The sequence below is a fragment of the Nicotiana attenuata genome, chromosome 9, assembly GCF_001879085.1.
Source record: "Nicotiana attenuata strain UT chromosome 9, NIATTr2, whole genome shotgun sequence".
In the NCBI taxonomy this organism is placed as follows: Eukaryota; Viridiplantae; Streptophyta; class Magnoliopsida; order Solanales; family Solanaceae; genus Nicotiana; species Nicotiana attenuata.
The window spans coordinates 20,420,925-20,434,793 of NC_031997.1; the positions used below are offsets into that span (position 1 = coordinate 20,420,925).

Here is a 13,869-nt window from a genome sequence, read left to right on the forward strand (position 1 = left end):
TTAAGTGAACTGTTGTCCGTTGATCCCCGAACGTGATCCCAACTTAATCCTTGGGCTTTTACTCAGACTTCAAAGCTCCAAAATAGCTTGAGTTCATTCCATAACACCTACATAGCTCGGAACCACTCGTACAAAGCATAAAACACACAATTAGTTCAAAATACTAACGATTAAAGCTCAAATTCAAAGTGCAGTAAATTAGAATGCAATAAGCGACTAAAACACAATATTATAGTAGGGCTCCATTCCACATGCCCGAACTAGTGCACACATCCACGCACACAGCTTCTTTTCAGCCTTCTTGGGGTACACCCCACACATTTCTTTCTCAATCACTGAGCCTCATCTCTTGAACTCTTCACCTTTCACTCAACACTTGCAGCTGGCTTCTCCTTTTTCACCCTCATCTCTACATTCATCTCGAAAGTCACAGTCCCCTCACCCACTCTAAGCATGAGTTTTCTATCATGTATATCCAATATTGCTCTACTCGTTGCTAAGAATGGTCTTCCTAGGATGAGGGGGATCTCTTTATTCTCCTCCATCTTCACTACTATAAAATCCATAGGAAGTACGAACTTATCTACCCGAACTAAGACATCTTCAACTATCCCCTTGGGTATTATAATTGTTTGGCCGGCCAGCTGGAAGGATATTGGTGCTGACCTTATCTCTCCGATCTCATTCTCCAGCTTCCTGTAAATCGAAAAAGGCATTAAATTAATTGAGGCACTAGAATTACATAAATATTTGTCAAAGTTAAGAGTGCCTAAAGAGCAAGGTATAGTAAAACTCCCTGGATCTCCACACTTTTGTGGGAGTTTGTTTTGCAAGATTGCGCTGCAATGCTCTGTAAGCTTGACTACTGAGGTCTCTTCTATCTTCCTCTTCTTTGTAAGGATCTCCTTCAAGAATTTGGCATAAACTGGCTTTTTGTGAGAGAACTTCTATGAATGGAAAATTTACATTAACCTGTCTCAGCATATCTGGAAATCTCTCAAACTGCTTGTCCAGCTTTTCTCTATACAGCTTTTGGGGAAAAGGTAGAGCAGGCATGTGCTTGCTCTCTTCAGGTTCCTCCCTTCTTGAAGTTTCCTCCTCCTTTTTTTCCTCAGCTCCCTTCTTGACTTTCTTCTTTTTATCAACTTCAATTTTCAACTCCTCCCCACTTTCTTTTCAGGGACAACCTCTTTTTGGATTGGAGTGGGATCTTTCAATTGCTGCCCGCTTCTCAAGGTCACAGCATTCACTATTTCTTTGGGATTTCTCTCAGTGTCAACTGGCAAAGTACCTAGGATTCGCTCAGACAATACAGTGAAATTTTCCCCACATGCTTTTCCAACTTTCGCAACCATGTGTTAAATGTTTGATAGAGGCACCATGAGCATCTAGCCTCTCATCCGTCTTGACAATAAAGGACTTCATCAGATCTTCTAGCCCATGTTGATTGGGATGTTGAGGCTGAAAATGCGGCCTCAACTAATTCACAAAACCAGGAGCTCCTTGTCCCTGAAATCTAGGGTTATTTTGTTGCCATGAATTTGCAGTGCCCCCAGGTGAACTCCATGAAAAACTGGGGTTCTTCTGACCCATTGCATTGAAGTTATAATTCCCCCAGCATTCATGTATACAGTTAAAATCAGCGAGGCCCGATTTTAAGGCTTCGATGGCGTGTCCAAGACCGGCCCCGACGGGATCGAAGCACAGCCCAAGGCTCATCCTCGAAGCACTCGCCTCGGCAGGGCATATCGAAGACTCACCGTGATGCACCTCGAGGCAGCATGTAAGACGATGGCCATTATGAAAAGGCGGAAGGCTCCTGAAGACACGTGATGAGGACTGACAAAGCCTTCAAAGGGTAGTATAAATCCTTACTGAGCCATTATACAGCGGTACTAATAGCATCTCCCTATCATGATTAGACGTGTACTATACAAAGATTCCCGCTCCCCCTCCTATATAAAGGGGACCCTGGTCATTTTGTAAGTGGATCCGCATTATTACACAACATATTGAATATAACACAACATTCTCTGCTCTCTTTGCTAACCCTATTGTTCTTCACATTTATTACTTATTCTTTCATTGTTCATTATTGTTCTTCATTTATTGATCATCATTAACCGCAAAAGGCCATCTTTAAGGCCTTCATTATCGTTGATTCTTCATCGATCGTTCGTAGCTATTAGCCCGTCTAGACCTCGAGGCCGTGCTCCAGCTAGCTCGAGGCCCAGCCTTGTGACCTTATTGGTTTACATTTCTTATTTTCTTTACTCACATTTAGCATCTATTGCCCAACAACTAGTATCAAGATAAATCACGTATTATTAGAACCACAAAATCAAATATAATTGTTGTTACCATTTTCACGGTAAATAGCTTGGCGCCCACCGTGGGGCTAAAAATAATAGTATTTTTTGGTGCTAGTTTTCTGAAAACACGAGTTATCCTTCACACTTTTTCTTGTCCAAGAATCTCGATTTCAGGGCAACATGTCTAACTCAGCAAATGCACGCGAAAATAACGGTGTTGCGCTTCATGTAAAGAACGGACCAGAAGAGCCTCAACACATCACTCTCATGATCATCGGAGGAGCCGACGTTCCACAGGGACCCATGTTCAAACGGGCCAGAGCGTCCATCGCAGCGGAAAGACAAACTCGGAGATGTATACCCGAGGACGCCCTTATATTTAGAGAAGAAGACATCGAGGCCTTGTCCCAACCACATGATGATACGCTGGTAATCTCTTTCCTTTAGAATAATGTTCAAATCAAACGTGTGCTCGTGGATCCAGGTAGCTCGGCCAACGTAATAAGATCGAAGGTGGTGGAGCAGCTCGGACTGCTCGACCAAATTGCGCCCACCTCTCGAATCCTCCATGGATTTAACATGGCGAGCGAGACAACAAAGGGGGAAATGATCCTCTCAGTCACCGTGTCCGGCACAGTTCAGGACACCAGGTTTCATATCATCGAAGGTGACATAGGATACAACGCCTTACTTGGAAGACCGTGGATACACAACATGAGGGCGGTACCATCAACTCTTCACTGAATGATGAAATTCCCAACAAAAGACGATATAAAAATAGTGTACGGAGAACAACATGCAACTAAGGAGATGTTCGCGGTAAACGACATGGCACCAGCATTGACTCTCCCCGTTCAGGACGAGTCAGGAAAGAGGTTAATCCCCAAGGAACAGGTGGTTTGTGAACACTCGAATGAGGATGACGAAGAAGACTTTATTACCCCTCAAACCTTTGTTGCCCCCAAGGAGTCGGACGCAACAAAATCAACGGTCGAAGAACTCGAGCAAGCCGTCCTGATCGAGCAACTTCCAGATCGAAAGGTATACCTAGGAATGGGATTGACCCCCGAACTCAGGAAAAAACTCATTAAATATCTTATTAACAACATTGATTGCTTCGCTTGGTCCCATTTAGACATGACAGGGATCCTGCCGGAAATAACTACCCATCGACTAAGTGTTGATCCCATGTTCAAACCAGTGAAGCAAAAGTGGAGGCCTCAATCCGAGTTAAAACATGCATTCATCAAAGACGAGGTAACAAAACTCCTCAAAATAGGGTCGATTAGGGAGGTAAAATACCCCGAATGGTTGGCTAATGTGGTAGTGATTCCCAAAATAGGAAATAAATTAAGAATGTGCGTAGATTATAAACACTTGAATAAAGCATGCCCCAAAGACTCATTCCCATTGCCCAACATCGATCGCTTGATCGATGCCACGGCCGGCCACGAGATCTTCACTTTTCTCAACGCCTACTCCGGGTATAATCAAATTCAAATGAACCCAGAGGACAGGGAAAAGACTTCGTTCATCACAAAGTATGGTATATACTGTTATAATGTAATGCCCTTCGGGCTAAAAAACGCAGGAGCTACATACCAGCACTTAGTTAATAAGATGTTCGAACATCAGAAAGGCCAATCTATGTAAGTTTACATTGATGACATGCTAGTTAAGTCCCTACGCGCAGAGGACCACTTGACTTATTTGCAGGAAACATTCGATATCCTCAGAAGTTACAACATGAAGCTCAACCCCGAGAAATGTGCCTTCGGGGTAGGATCGGGCAAATTTTTTGGGTTCATGGTGTCAAATAGGGGCATCGAGATCAACCACAACAAAATCAAAGCCATTGAAGAAATCACAGTGGTGAACAATGTGAAGGCCGTGCAGCGGCTGGCTGGGCGGATAGTGGCCTTAGGCCGGTTCATATCAAGATCGTCAGATCGGAGTCATCATTTCTTCTCCCTGCTCAAAAAGAAAATTAACTTTGAGTGGACTCCGGAATTCCAGCACGCTTTAAAAGAGTTAAAGCGATATCTCTCGAGCCCGCCTTTGCTCCACACCCCGAAAGAGGATGAAACGTTATACTTATATATGGTCGTATCCGAAGTAGCAGTAAGTGGTGTGTTGGTTCGAGAAGAACAAGGTACGCAATTCCCTGTTTATTATGTGAGTCGGACTCTGGGAGATGCAGAAACCAGATATCCCCACTTAGAAAAATTAGCTCTTGCATTAATAAGTGTATCTCGGAAACTAAAACCTTGTTTTGAATGCCACCGTATTTGTGTTTTAACAACATACCCTCTTCGAAATATCTTGCACAAGTCTGAATTATCGGGCAGATTGGCCAAATGGGCCATCGAGCTCGGGGTGTATGATATCGAATATCAACCTCGGACGGCTATCAAATCCCAAATTTTGGCGGACTTCGTGGCTGATTTTACGCCTGCCCTCGTGCCCGAGGTAGAGAAAGCACTCTTGCTAGAAGCGGGCACATCATCGGGGGTATGGACCCTATTCACCGACAGAGCCTCGAACGTAAAAGGGTCCGGGCTAGGCATTGTTCTGAAGCCGCCTACAAGCGGCATGATTAGGCAATCTATAAAAACTCCGAAATTCACTAACAACAAGGCCGAGTATGAGGCTATGATTGCAGGTGTCGAGTTGGCCAAGAGCCTAGGAGCAGAAATCGTCGAAGCAAAATGCGACTCCCTCCTGGTAGTTAACTAAGTGAATGGAAGCTTCAAGGTCTGAGAAGACAGGATGCAAAGATACTTGGACAAACTTCAGGTCATATTGCATCGCTTCAAAGAATGGACTCTGGTCCATATTCCCCGAGAACAGAACAGTGAGGCCGATGCGCTCGCGAACCTGGGTCCTCCGTCGAAGAAGATGACATACTCCCAGGGACCGTTGTCCAGCTATCCAAGTCGGTGATTGAAGAAGGACACGCCGATGTCAACTCGACAAGTCTAACATGGGATTGGAGGAACAAATAGATTGACTATTTGAAGAACGGGAAGCTACCCACAGATCCAAAGGAGTCGAGGGCCCTCCTAGCCAAAGCAGCTCGATTTTCACTCGACGAGAGTGGAACGCTATATAGAAGGACCTTCGTCGGACCTCTAGTTGTATGCTTGGGACCTGGGGACACCAATTACATACTTCTAGAAATTTACGAAGGCACTTGTGGAAACCATTCCGGCACCGATTCTTTGGTTAAAAAGGTGATCGGGGCAGGCTACTATTTGGACAGCATGGAGAAGGACACCAAGGAATTCCTTCGAAGATGTGATAAATGCCAAAGGTTTGCACCGATGATCCACCAACCCGGTGAACAGCTACATTCAGTCTTATCACCATGGCCGTTCATGAATTGGGGGATAGACATCGTCGTCCCCCTACCAACAGCACCAGGTAAAGCCAGATTTATTCTGTTTATAATTGACTATTTCTGGAAATGGTTGGAACCACAGGCCTTCGAGAAGATAAGAGAAAAGGAAGTCATCAACTTCATATGGGATCACATTATATGCCGATTCGGATCCCTTTCGAGATTACATGTGACAATGGGAAGCAGTTCATAGGCAGCAAGGTGACGAAATTCCTCGAAGATCATAAGATCAAGAGAATCCTGTCAACGCCCTATCACCCATGTGCAAATGGACACGCCGAGTCCACAAACAAGACCATCATCCAAAATTTGAAAAAGAAGTTAGAAAATGCAAAGGGAAAATGGAGAGAGGTATTGCCCGAAGTGCTATGCGCATACCGAACAACATCAAAGTCGAGCACAGGAGAAACACCATTCTCTTTGGTATACGGGTCTGAGGCTCTGATACCGGTCCGGGTCGGAGAGCCAAGTGCCAGGTTTGGGCATGCCACTGAGGACTCGAACAGCGAGGCCATGACTATAGCCCTCGAGCTACTAGATGAAAAGCGAGAGGCTGCACTGGTCCGAATGGCCGCCCAAAAACAGAGGATCGAGAGATATTATAACAGGAGAACAAACCTCCGATACTTCGGAGTCGGTGATTTAGTCCTAAGGAAAGTCACCCTCAACACTCAAAACCAAAACAAAGGGAAACTAGGCCCGAGTTGGGAAGGACCGTACCGCGTCCTCGGAGTAGTGGGCAAGGGGTCCTATAAACTCGGCAACATGGAAAGCGAGCAACTTCCAAGCAATTGGTACATATCGATTCTCAAATGCTATTATTGCTAAGGTATAACCCTCTCCCTTTTCATTTATCTTTTATACTAACTTATTGTAGGCGTTCGAATGAGAGGCTCGAATCACCCTCCAGCTCGAAGACCTTGGATTTTTAAGCATGCGTTGCGCTCTTTTTCCCTTAGATCGGGTTTTATCCCAAACGGGTTTTACCGGCGAGGTTTTTAACGAGGCAACATCCACATGCTACCTAAGGAGAACTCATCAAGTATTCGAGGCTTCACTTCGATCAACCTCAAATACTGGGGGGGCATCACCCCAGGAGGTCACCCCTCGAAGAAATCAAACTATGCCTATGAGGACCTCGATAGGAGAATGTTGTATAGGGCCAAACGGTCAAATAAACCATGTCCATGTAGAATAATCGAGCCTCCAAAAGCAAAAAACATGTACGCAGATATCAAGTAATCAATGAAGCCTCTTTTCTTATCAAAACACTTTGTGCCTCAAAGAAGTTCACTACTGTCACGTAAAACGGCACAAGAGCAAAAAACTCTCGAACACTCAGGGACTGTCTTCGACAGTCAGCTCGTCGAGCCATCTCAACTTGGAATCTGTAAGACCTTGATCAGGCAAACTTCAAGCTCGTAAGCCCTCACTGAGGCAACATCAAATCTGTAAGCCCTCAAGAAGGCGTGCTCAAACTTATGAGACCTTAAAAAAAAGTCATAACCCCAATATTAAGGCCAAAGCTATATATCGAACTTATAAGACCCCTAAAAAGGCATACCCTCGATGTAGACGCCAAGGTCAATGCACACAGGGACTAATGGCTATGGCCAAACATAAAGACTACGGTCGAACTAAAGGCTACGGCCGAACTAACGCAACTCTGAGACATCCGACTGCCGCTACAAAACTAAAGGCCTCCAAATACTTCGAAAATACTTCGAAAAGAACCGGTTAATCAGGCTACCCTCGGCATAAGCAAAAGATCTTCGATCATATCAGCTCCAAACAATGAAAATGCTTCAAGACAATCAGCCTTCAGCAAAAAGGTTTCAAAAAATCAGCCTTCAAGAGAGCCTCCCGAGGTACTCAATTATCGTCACAATCGACTCATAATCGAGGTTCTTATTTGAGCTGTTGAAGAGTCGGACGAACATAAAACATGCCAAGGCATAATCAAATCTTTAGCCAAAATGAGGGAAAAACTATAGCCATATCAGAAGTCGCATCGACCTAATCTAAAAAGCGCCAAAGGGCCAACGCGTAAGAGCCTAAGGGCCAGTCGAAAAAGCCTCAGGGCTATCTTTACTTCGATTTCGAGCGAACGCTCACTCGACTATTAAGCCCAAGGGCTACCCGAGTTCGAGCCAGTTCTCACTTGGGGACTATTCATAAAGCCTCGAGGCTATCCTTACTTCGAGTTCGAGCGAACGCTCGCTCGACTAGTAAGCCCAAAGGCTACCCGGTTCCACTCAGAGACTACTCATAATGCCTCAGGACTATCCTTACTTCGAGTATGAACAGACGCTCGCTCGACTATTAAGCCTAAAGGCTGCCCGAGTTCGAGTAAGTCCTCGCTCGGGGACTATTTGTAAAAGCCTAAAGGCTATCTTTATTTTCAGATGATCGAACGAACACCCCCGGTAGCTAAGTCCAAAGGTTAGTTCGAGAAAACTCTTAATCGAGAACCATCAACGAGATCCAGCTCCCACCCAATTCGAAATTGGAAGTCCCGATGACCTAAGCTCGCATCAAATCAATCCAAGATTAGTTAGAAAGGTATCAAAGGACTTTAAGAAGCATCGTGTCAATCAATTAATAACCTAAGGGTTTGTGATGTTCCAGGCCCAGTATTTGGACCAATCGTTAGAGTCACACATTTGAATTCTTCACAAAAAAAGGCAAAATGGGGCTCGGCACAAATCGAAAAGCGAAATAAAGAAATTCTTATATTGGTGAAAAATGTTTACAAAGCCCGCAGGGGGCCCTTACACAGAAACAAAAAGAAAGCCTAATCCTCAGCCGGAGTCACTTGGTCGGATGAAGTTCCCCCAAGAGTTGCGCCCTCGACAGCTTGACCCTCAGCACCCTGGTCATCAACGGCTTCTTCCCCCTCGGGGACTTCTTATTCATCTCCACCGCTCTCTGAGCCACTAGTTGAATCCTCATCAGAAGTAAGCGAGGCCGCCGACTCTTCCACTAAGGCCTTCAGCTTCTCGATCTCCGCAGACAAATCAATGCCCCATGCATATACATCCTCGAGAGCCTGTCTTCGAGACTCTAACCGGGCACGCTCCAGGGCTCGGCCAGTTCAAACTCGGCATTCTTAGAGACCTTCCTGGCTCGAGCATTTGCAGCAGCAGCATCTTTTTGATACGAGGACATGAGCTCATTGTGTTCGGATTTGGCTACAGATAGCGCGGCGACCGCTTCGGCATGGAGATCCTTATACTTACTACTATCTGCCCTCGCGTCTTGGAGATGACGCTCAGCCGAGGTCAACCTCTCTTGAAGGGCATCTCTCTCGGAGGTTGCCTTATCCACGCGTCGCTTGAGTCCGAGAATCTCAGTATCCCTGGCTCCGAGCCCCTCCCTCATCAGGGCATCTTTTTTCTCAAGCTGAAAAAATCGACCCAAAATGTTAAGCGTCGAAATCGGACTGGCGCGAAAAAAAAGCATACAAAGACTGTATTACCTGCTCCGCAAGATCAGTCCGCCCTCGAGACACCACCTCCGAATGGACTCGAAGGTCGTGAAGTTCCTCCTCCCTTTTTGCTAAAAGGGCTCTGAGCTCGTCAGCCTCTGACGAGAGCCTCCTTCATTCTTCCTCGTAACGGGTTGACTCAGCTTGTGACTTAGCAACGGCCCGATTATAAAGCACTATGGCCTGAAAGAATCAAAGAATAAAATCAGTAAAGATCAATCGACGACGGATCATCTGTTTGCATAGCCTTTCGACTTCTTCGAGGATGAGCGAGGCGTTGAGTTCGGGATTTTCTTCGACCCCTATAAAAAGTCCTCCGAACAAGTCATTCCCCCCGAGGGATGCCCCGGCATTGGAAGCCTTTCTGTTTTGGACATCCCGTATCTCCCTCGGAGATAATGCCGGACCCAACGGAGAACCACCCACGTCAATTACTCCGATTGGACTGATCGGGGCCTTCCCTTGCCTTCAAGGAGCCTCAGAGCTGGGATCCCCTAACTCATTTTCCAAAAGCCCCTCGGGTCGAGCAAAGTCTTGGTCACCGACCGCTCAGGGGCATTATCTGATCTGCCCTCGAGAGCCTCTTCGGCCCGAGGTGGAACAACATCAGCAACTTCTGGTTTGGAAGCCTTTGGCTCAACAGCCATCAGCCTAGCAAGACCCGAGACAGACACACTTTCTCCTTCCCCGAGCACATGTAGGGAGTCATCCTCCTCTTCGCCCCCAGCTCGGAGACCCTTTGCTGCTTCTGAAGTCAGGGCCGCCGAATCAACCTTAGGATTTTGAGCTTTTGCCTTTTTTGGTTTCGAGGATTCAGTCGGCGATTTTCTCTTTCTCTTCTTCTCCTTGGCAGGACTTGAGGTGTCCGCCTCCCCGGTGGGGCTTTCCCTCATCAAAGGGGCATCACCCAGGCCTGCATAAACGCAAAAGGCAGTTACGAAGGCTGAGAATACGGTTAAGGAGTACCTCCTATAACGAGCTCAGTACGACAGAAGAAAAACCTCACCGTGGTTTTTCGCTTCCCATCGATCCTTGTCGGATCACGCCATACGAGCTTATCATACGGGTAGATCTCATCAAGCTGGCGAACCCAGCCCGTAAGATCCTTAACCGCACCAGGATACCACTCAACAGCTGCACTAACGAAAGAAGTTAGTTCAGGAGGGAAGATGGTCCAAAGAAATGAAAAAATAGTTAATCAACATATCTACTTACGATTCATGTTCCATTCCTCGGGGAATGGCATCCTTTCAGTAGGAATTAAATCCGAAGTCCTAACTCGGACAAAGCGACTCATACAACCCCTGTCCTTGCTTTCATCGGTACAGGCAAAGAAAGCCTTCGGGGCCCGACGTTGAAGCTTAATCAGGCCTAAAGTCGGGGGTTGTACATCCTAATCAGATGATCAAGGGTAAAAGGTAACCCCTCGACCATATTTGCAAAGTGCCTAATCATGTAAACAACGCGCCAGAATGATGGATGAATTTGGCCAAGAGTCACCCGGTACTGGCCGCAGAAGTCAAGGATTACAGGGTCTATCGACGGCGAGGATGGTCCTACCGGACCTAGGGTGAAGGGATATGTGTACATGCTAAGGAGACCGGGTTTGTATGTCGTTATATCTTCCTCCTGAGAGGGCGCCTCCACCTGCACCACCTCTCCCCAGTGGCAGTCATCTTTCACCTTCTCGATGTTGGTTATCAAACTAACGTATCGGGACATGGGTTCGCACCTCCCCGGTTCTGAAGAAGGCTTGTCAACCGTAAAATCAAAGGATGTCTCACAGAGTCCGGGCATGCATTCTTCAAGACTAGGAGGCATTACGGCCTTGCCCTTAGTCGAGCATGAAGATGAAGAAGCTTTATCGCCTTGAGGAACGGTTCTAGAGGTCTTCACCATTTCTACTAAAAGATTTCAGAGGGGAAGAGAAAAACTGAGCGAAAAACGAGCACAGGAAAGCAGTAAGGAGAGCTTCTTAAAGTTTGAAAATGGGATGGAAAGTAAGGAGTGAAATATTGGAGTATTTATAGGGGCCAGTGGTGCACATTAGGAGAAGCCCAGGGACGGCCAACCGTCGTAATCAATTCGAGGCTTTTTGAAAGCCGTGCAAACGTGACTTTTAAACATCCCTTTTTGTCACATCAACCGCTTGCGTGACATAACTGGCATAAATGCATTGAAGAGTTGAAGAATTCAAAACGTTCCTTGTTATTTCATTCCAAGGAACGCGAGGACTATCTGTATACGGTTAAAATCAGCGAGGCCCGATTTTAAGGCTTCGATGGCGTGTCCAAAACCGGCCCCGACGGGATCAAAGCACAGCCTAAGGCTCGTCGTCGAAGCACTCGCCTTGGCAGGGCATATCGAAGACTCACCATGACGCACCTCGAGGCAGCATGTAAGACGATGACCATTATGAAAAGGCAGAAGGCTCTTGAAGACACGTGATGAGGACTGACAAAGCAAGCAAAGGGTAGTACAAATCCTTACTGAGCCATTATACAGCTGTACTAATAGCATCTCCCTATCATGATTAGACGTGTACTATACAAAGATTCCCCCCCCCCCCTATATAAAGGGGACCCTGGTCATTTTGTAAGGGGATTCGCATTATTACACAACATATTGAATAGAACACAACATTCTCTGCTCTCTTTGCTAACCCTATTGTTCTTCACATTTATTGCTTATTCTTTCATTGTTCATTATTGTTCTTCATTTATTGCTCATCATTAATCGCAAAAGGCCATATTTAAGGCCTTCATTATCGTTGATTCTTCATCGATCGTTCGTAGCTATAGCTCGTCTAGACCTCGAGGCCTTGCTCCAGCTAGCTCGAGGCCCAGCCTTGTGACCTTATTGGTTTGCATTTCTTATTTTCTTTACTCACATTTAGCATCTATTGCCCAACAACTAGTATCAAGTTAAATCACATATTTTTAGAACCACAAAATCAAATATTATTGTAGTTACCTTTTTCACGGTAAACAATTCACTTCCTCAGTTCAGGCTTGACACATATTAGTAGGGTGTCCTCTTCCACATATATCACAAGCTGCGTGAGGATCGCTATGTATCGAGGTAAAGGTCAGCTTCCTTATTTCCTTGGCCATTCAAGCTATACCTGCACAGATGTGTTAGCATCAACTTGGTGAACACCATTCGATCTCCTTCTTTCAGCAATCTCAGAAGGGCCACTGGTTTGCATCTTTTGATAACTCATCTAGAATTGTGACTATCTCCTCTGGAGTCTTCTTCATCAATGGGCCTCCAGCTGCATTACTCAATGTTCTCGGTGCGGCCGGTGTCAATCCATCCCAAAAGATCTGGAGTTGCATCTAGAGTTCAATCCGCTATGTTGACACTTTCGCGTTATCTCCTTAAACCTCTCCCAAGCTTCAAACACAGTTTCAGTCTCATTTTGGCAGAAGTTATGGATTTCTCTTCTAAACTTTCCCGTTTTAGCTGAGGAGAACTATTTAGCTAGAAATTTTCTGGTCATCTCCTCCCATGTTCTAATTGATCCCTAGGGCAAGCTTCGAAGTCATTGCTTTGCATCATCTTTGAGTATGAAGGGGAATTCCCTTAAATAAACTGCATCTTGTGACACACCATTGTATTGAAAGTTGTTCATAATCTCCTCGAAGTCCATCAGAAGATTGTTTGGATCTTCGTTTGGCTTTCTTCTGAAGACACAATTGTTTTGAAGAGTTTGGAGCAACCCTTGCTTTAACTCAAAATTATTGGCTGCCACTGGAGGTGGTCTCATACTTGATAAGACTTGGTTGTAAACCAGTCTAGCATAATCGCCAAGTGGTCTCCCAGCACTGGGAGCTATATTTCCGAACTGGTCTGGAACCAAAGGCTGATTCTGGGCAATTCTCTGAGCCCTCTCTTCTTCGTATGCAATTTGTGCATCTCTAATAGCTGCTTCCTAAGCATCCCGAGCAGCTTTTTGTCTTAGTTGGGCTACCTCTCTCGCAGCCAAATCTACATTATCATCATCTCCAGCCATATTTTCTTTGGTTGAGGACTGCCCAACCATCTTTGTATTCTCAAGGAGATTTCTGTCCTTCCTTAGTTGTTGTAGTTGTTTCTCGATTTCTTCTTCGTATGGTAGTAATTCCTTCCCAAAAGATTGAGTCATGCACCAATCTAAACCTGTAGCTTGTGCATAGTCAAAAAGCACCAAACATAAAAAGGGAAAAACAAAATAAAATAAAAAGAAAGATTCCTGAATTAGCACTACAAAGTATTTCAAACACTATTGATTGCCAATCCTCGACAACGGCGCCAAAATTTGACGACCGCAAAACACACACTAAATTATGCTCGCTAGTCGAATATATTAAATTATAATATCGTATCCACAAGGGTTAGATATAAACAGTATTATCGTAGTTTGTAGCTAGATTGCTATCCAAGATGATCAACAATTTAGATTTTTGAGTTTAATGCTAAAATTAACTAAGAGTCTAAACTATTTGCTAATGACAACCGACGCAAGTAATGAGCAGAGAAGGTTATCAATTGGGAAAAGATAGGGTTGATAGAATAGGTGCAAGACAAATGTTTGGGATATAACTCTAGATAATTCACTTCTAATGTTAAGTGAGTTTCTCGAATTCACTCAATTATTTGTTCACACATTCAGAAGAAATTCCTCTCTC

At 45.2% G+C, this 13,869-nt stretch overlaps 1 protein-coding gene across 1 annotated transcript; it reads right to left on the reverse strand.

Annotated features, from left to right (window-relative positions):
* LOC109232566 lies at positions 366 to 1,355 on the reverse strand. The gene is made up of 3 exons (XM_019398330.1): positions 1,292 to 1,355; positions 809 to 1,172; positions 366 to 696 (listed from the first exon to the last, which is right to left on the reverse strand). Exons 1-3 carry the CDS (start codon positions 1,353 to 1,355, stop codon positions 366 to 368), a joined length of 759 nt encoding a protein of 252 aa, XP_019253875.1.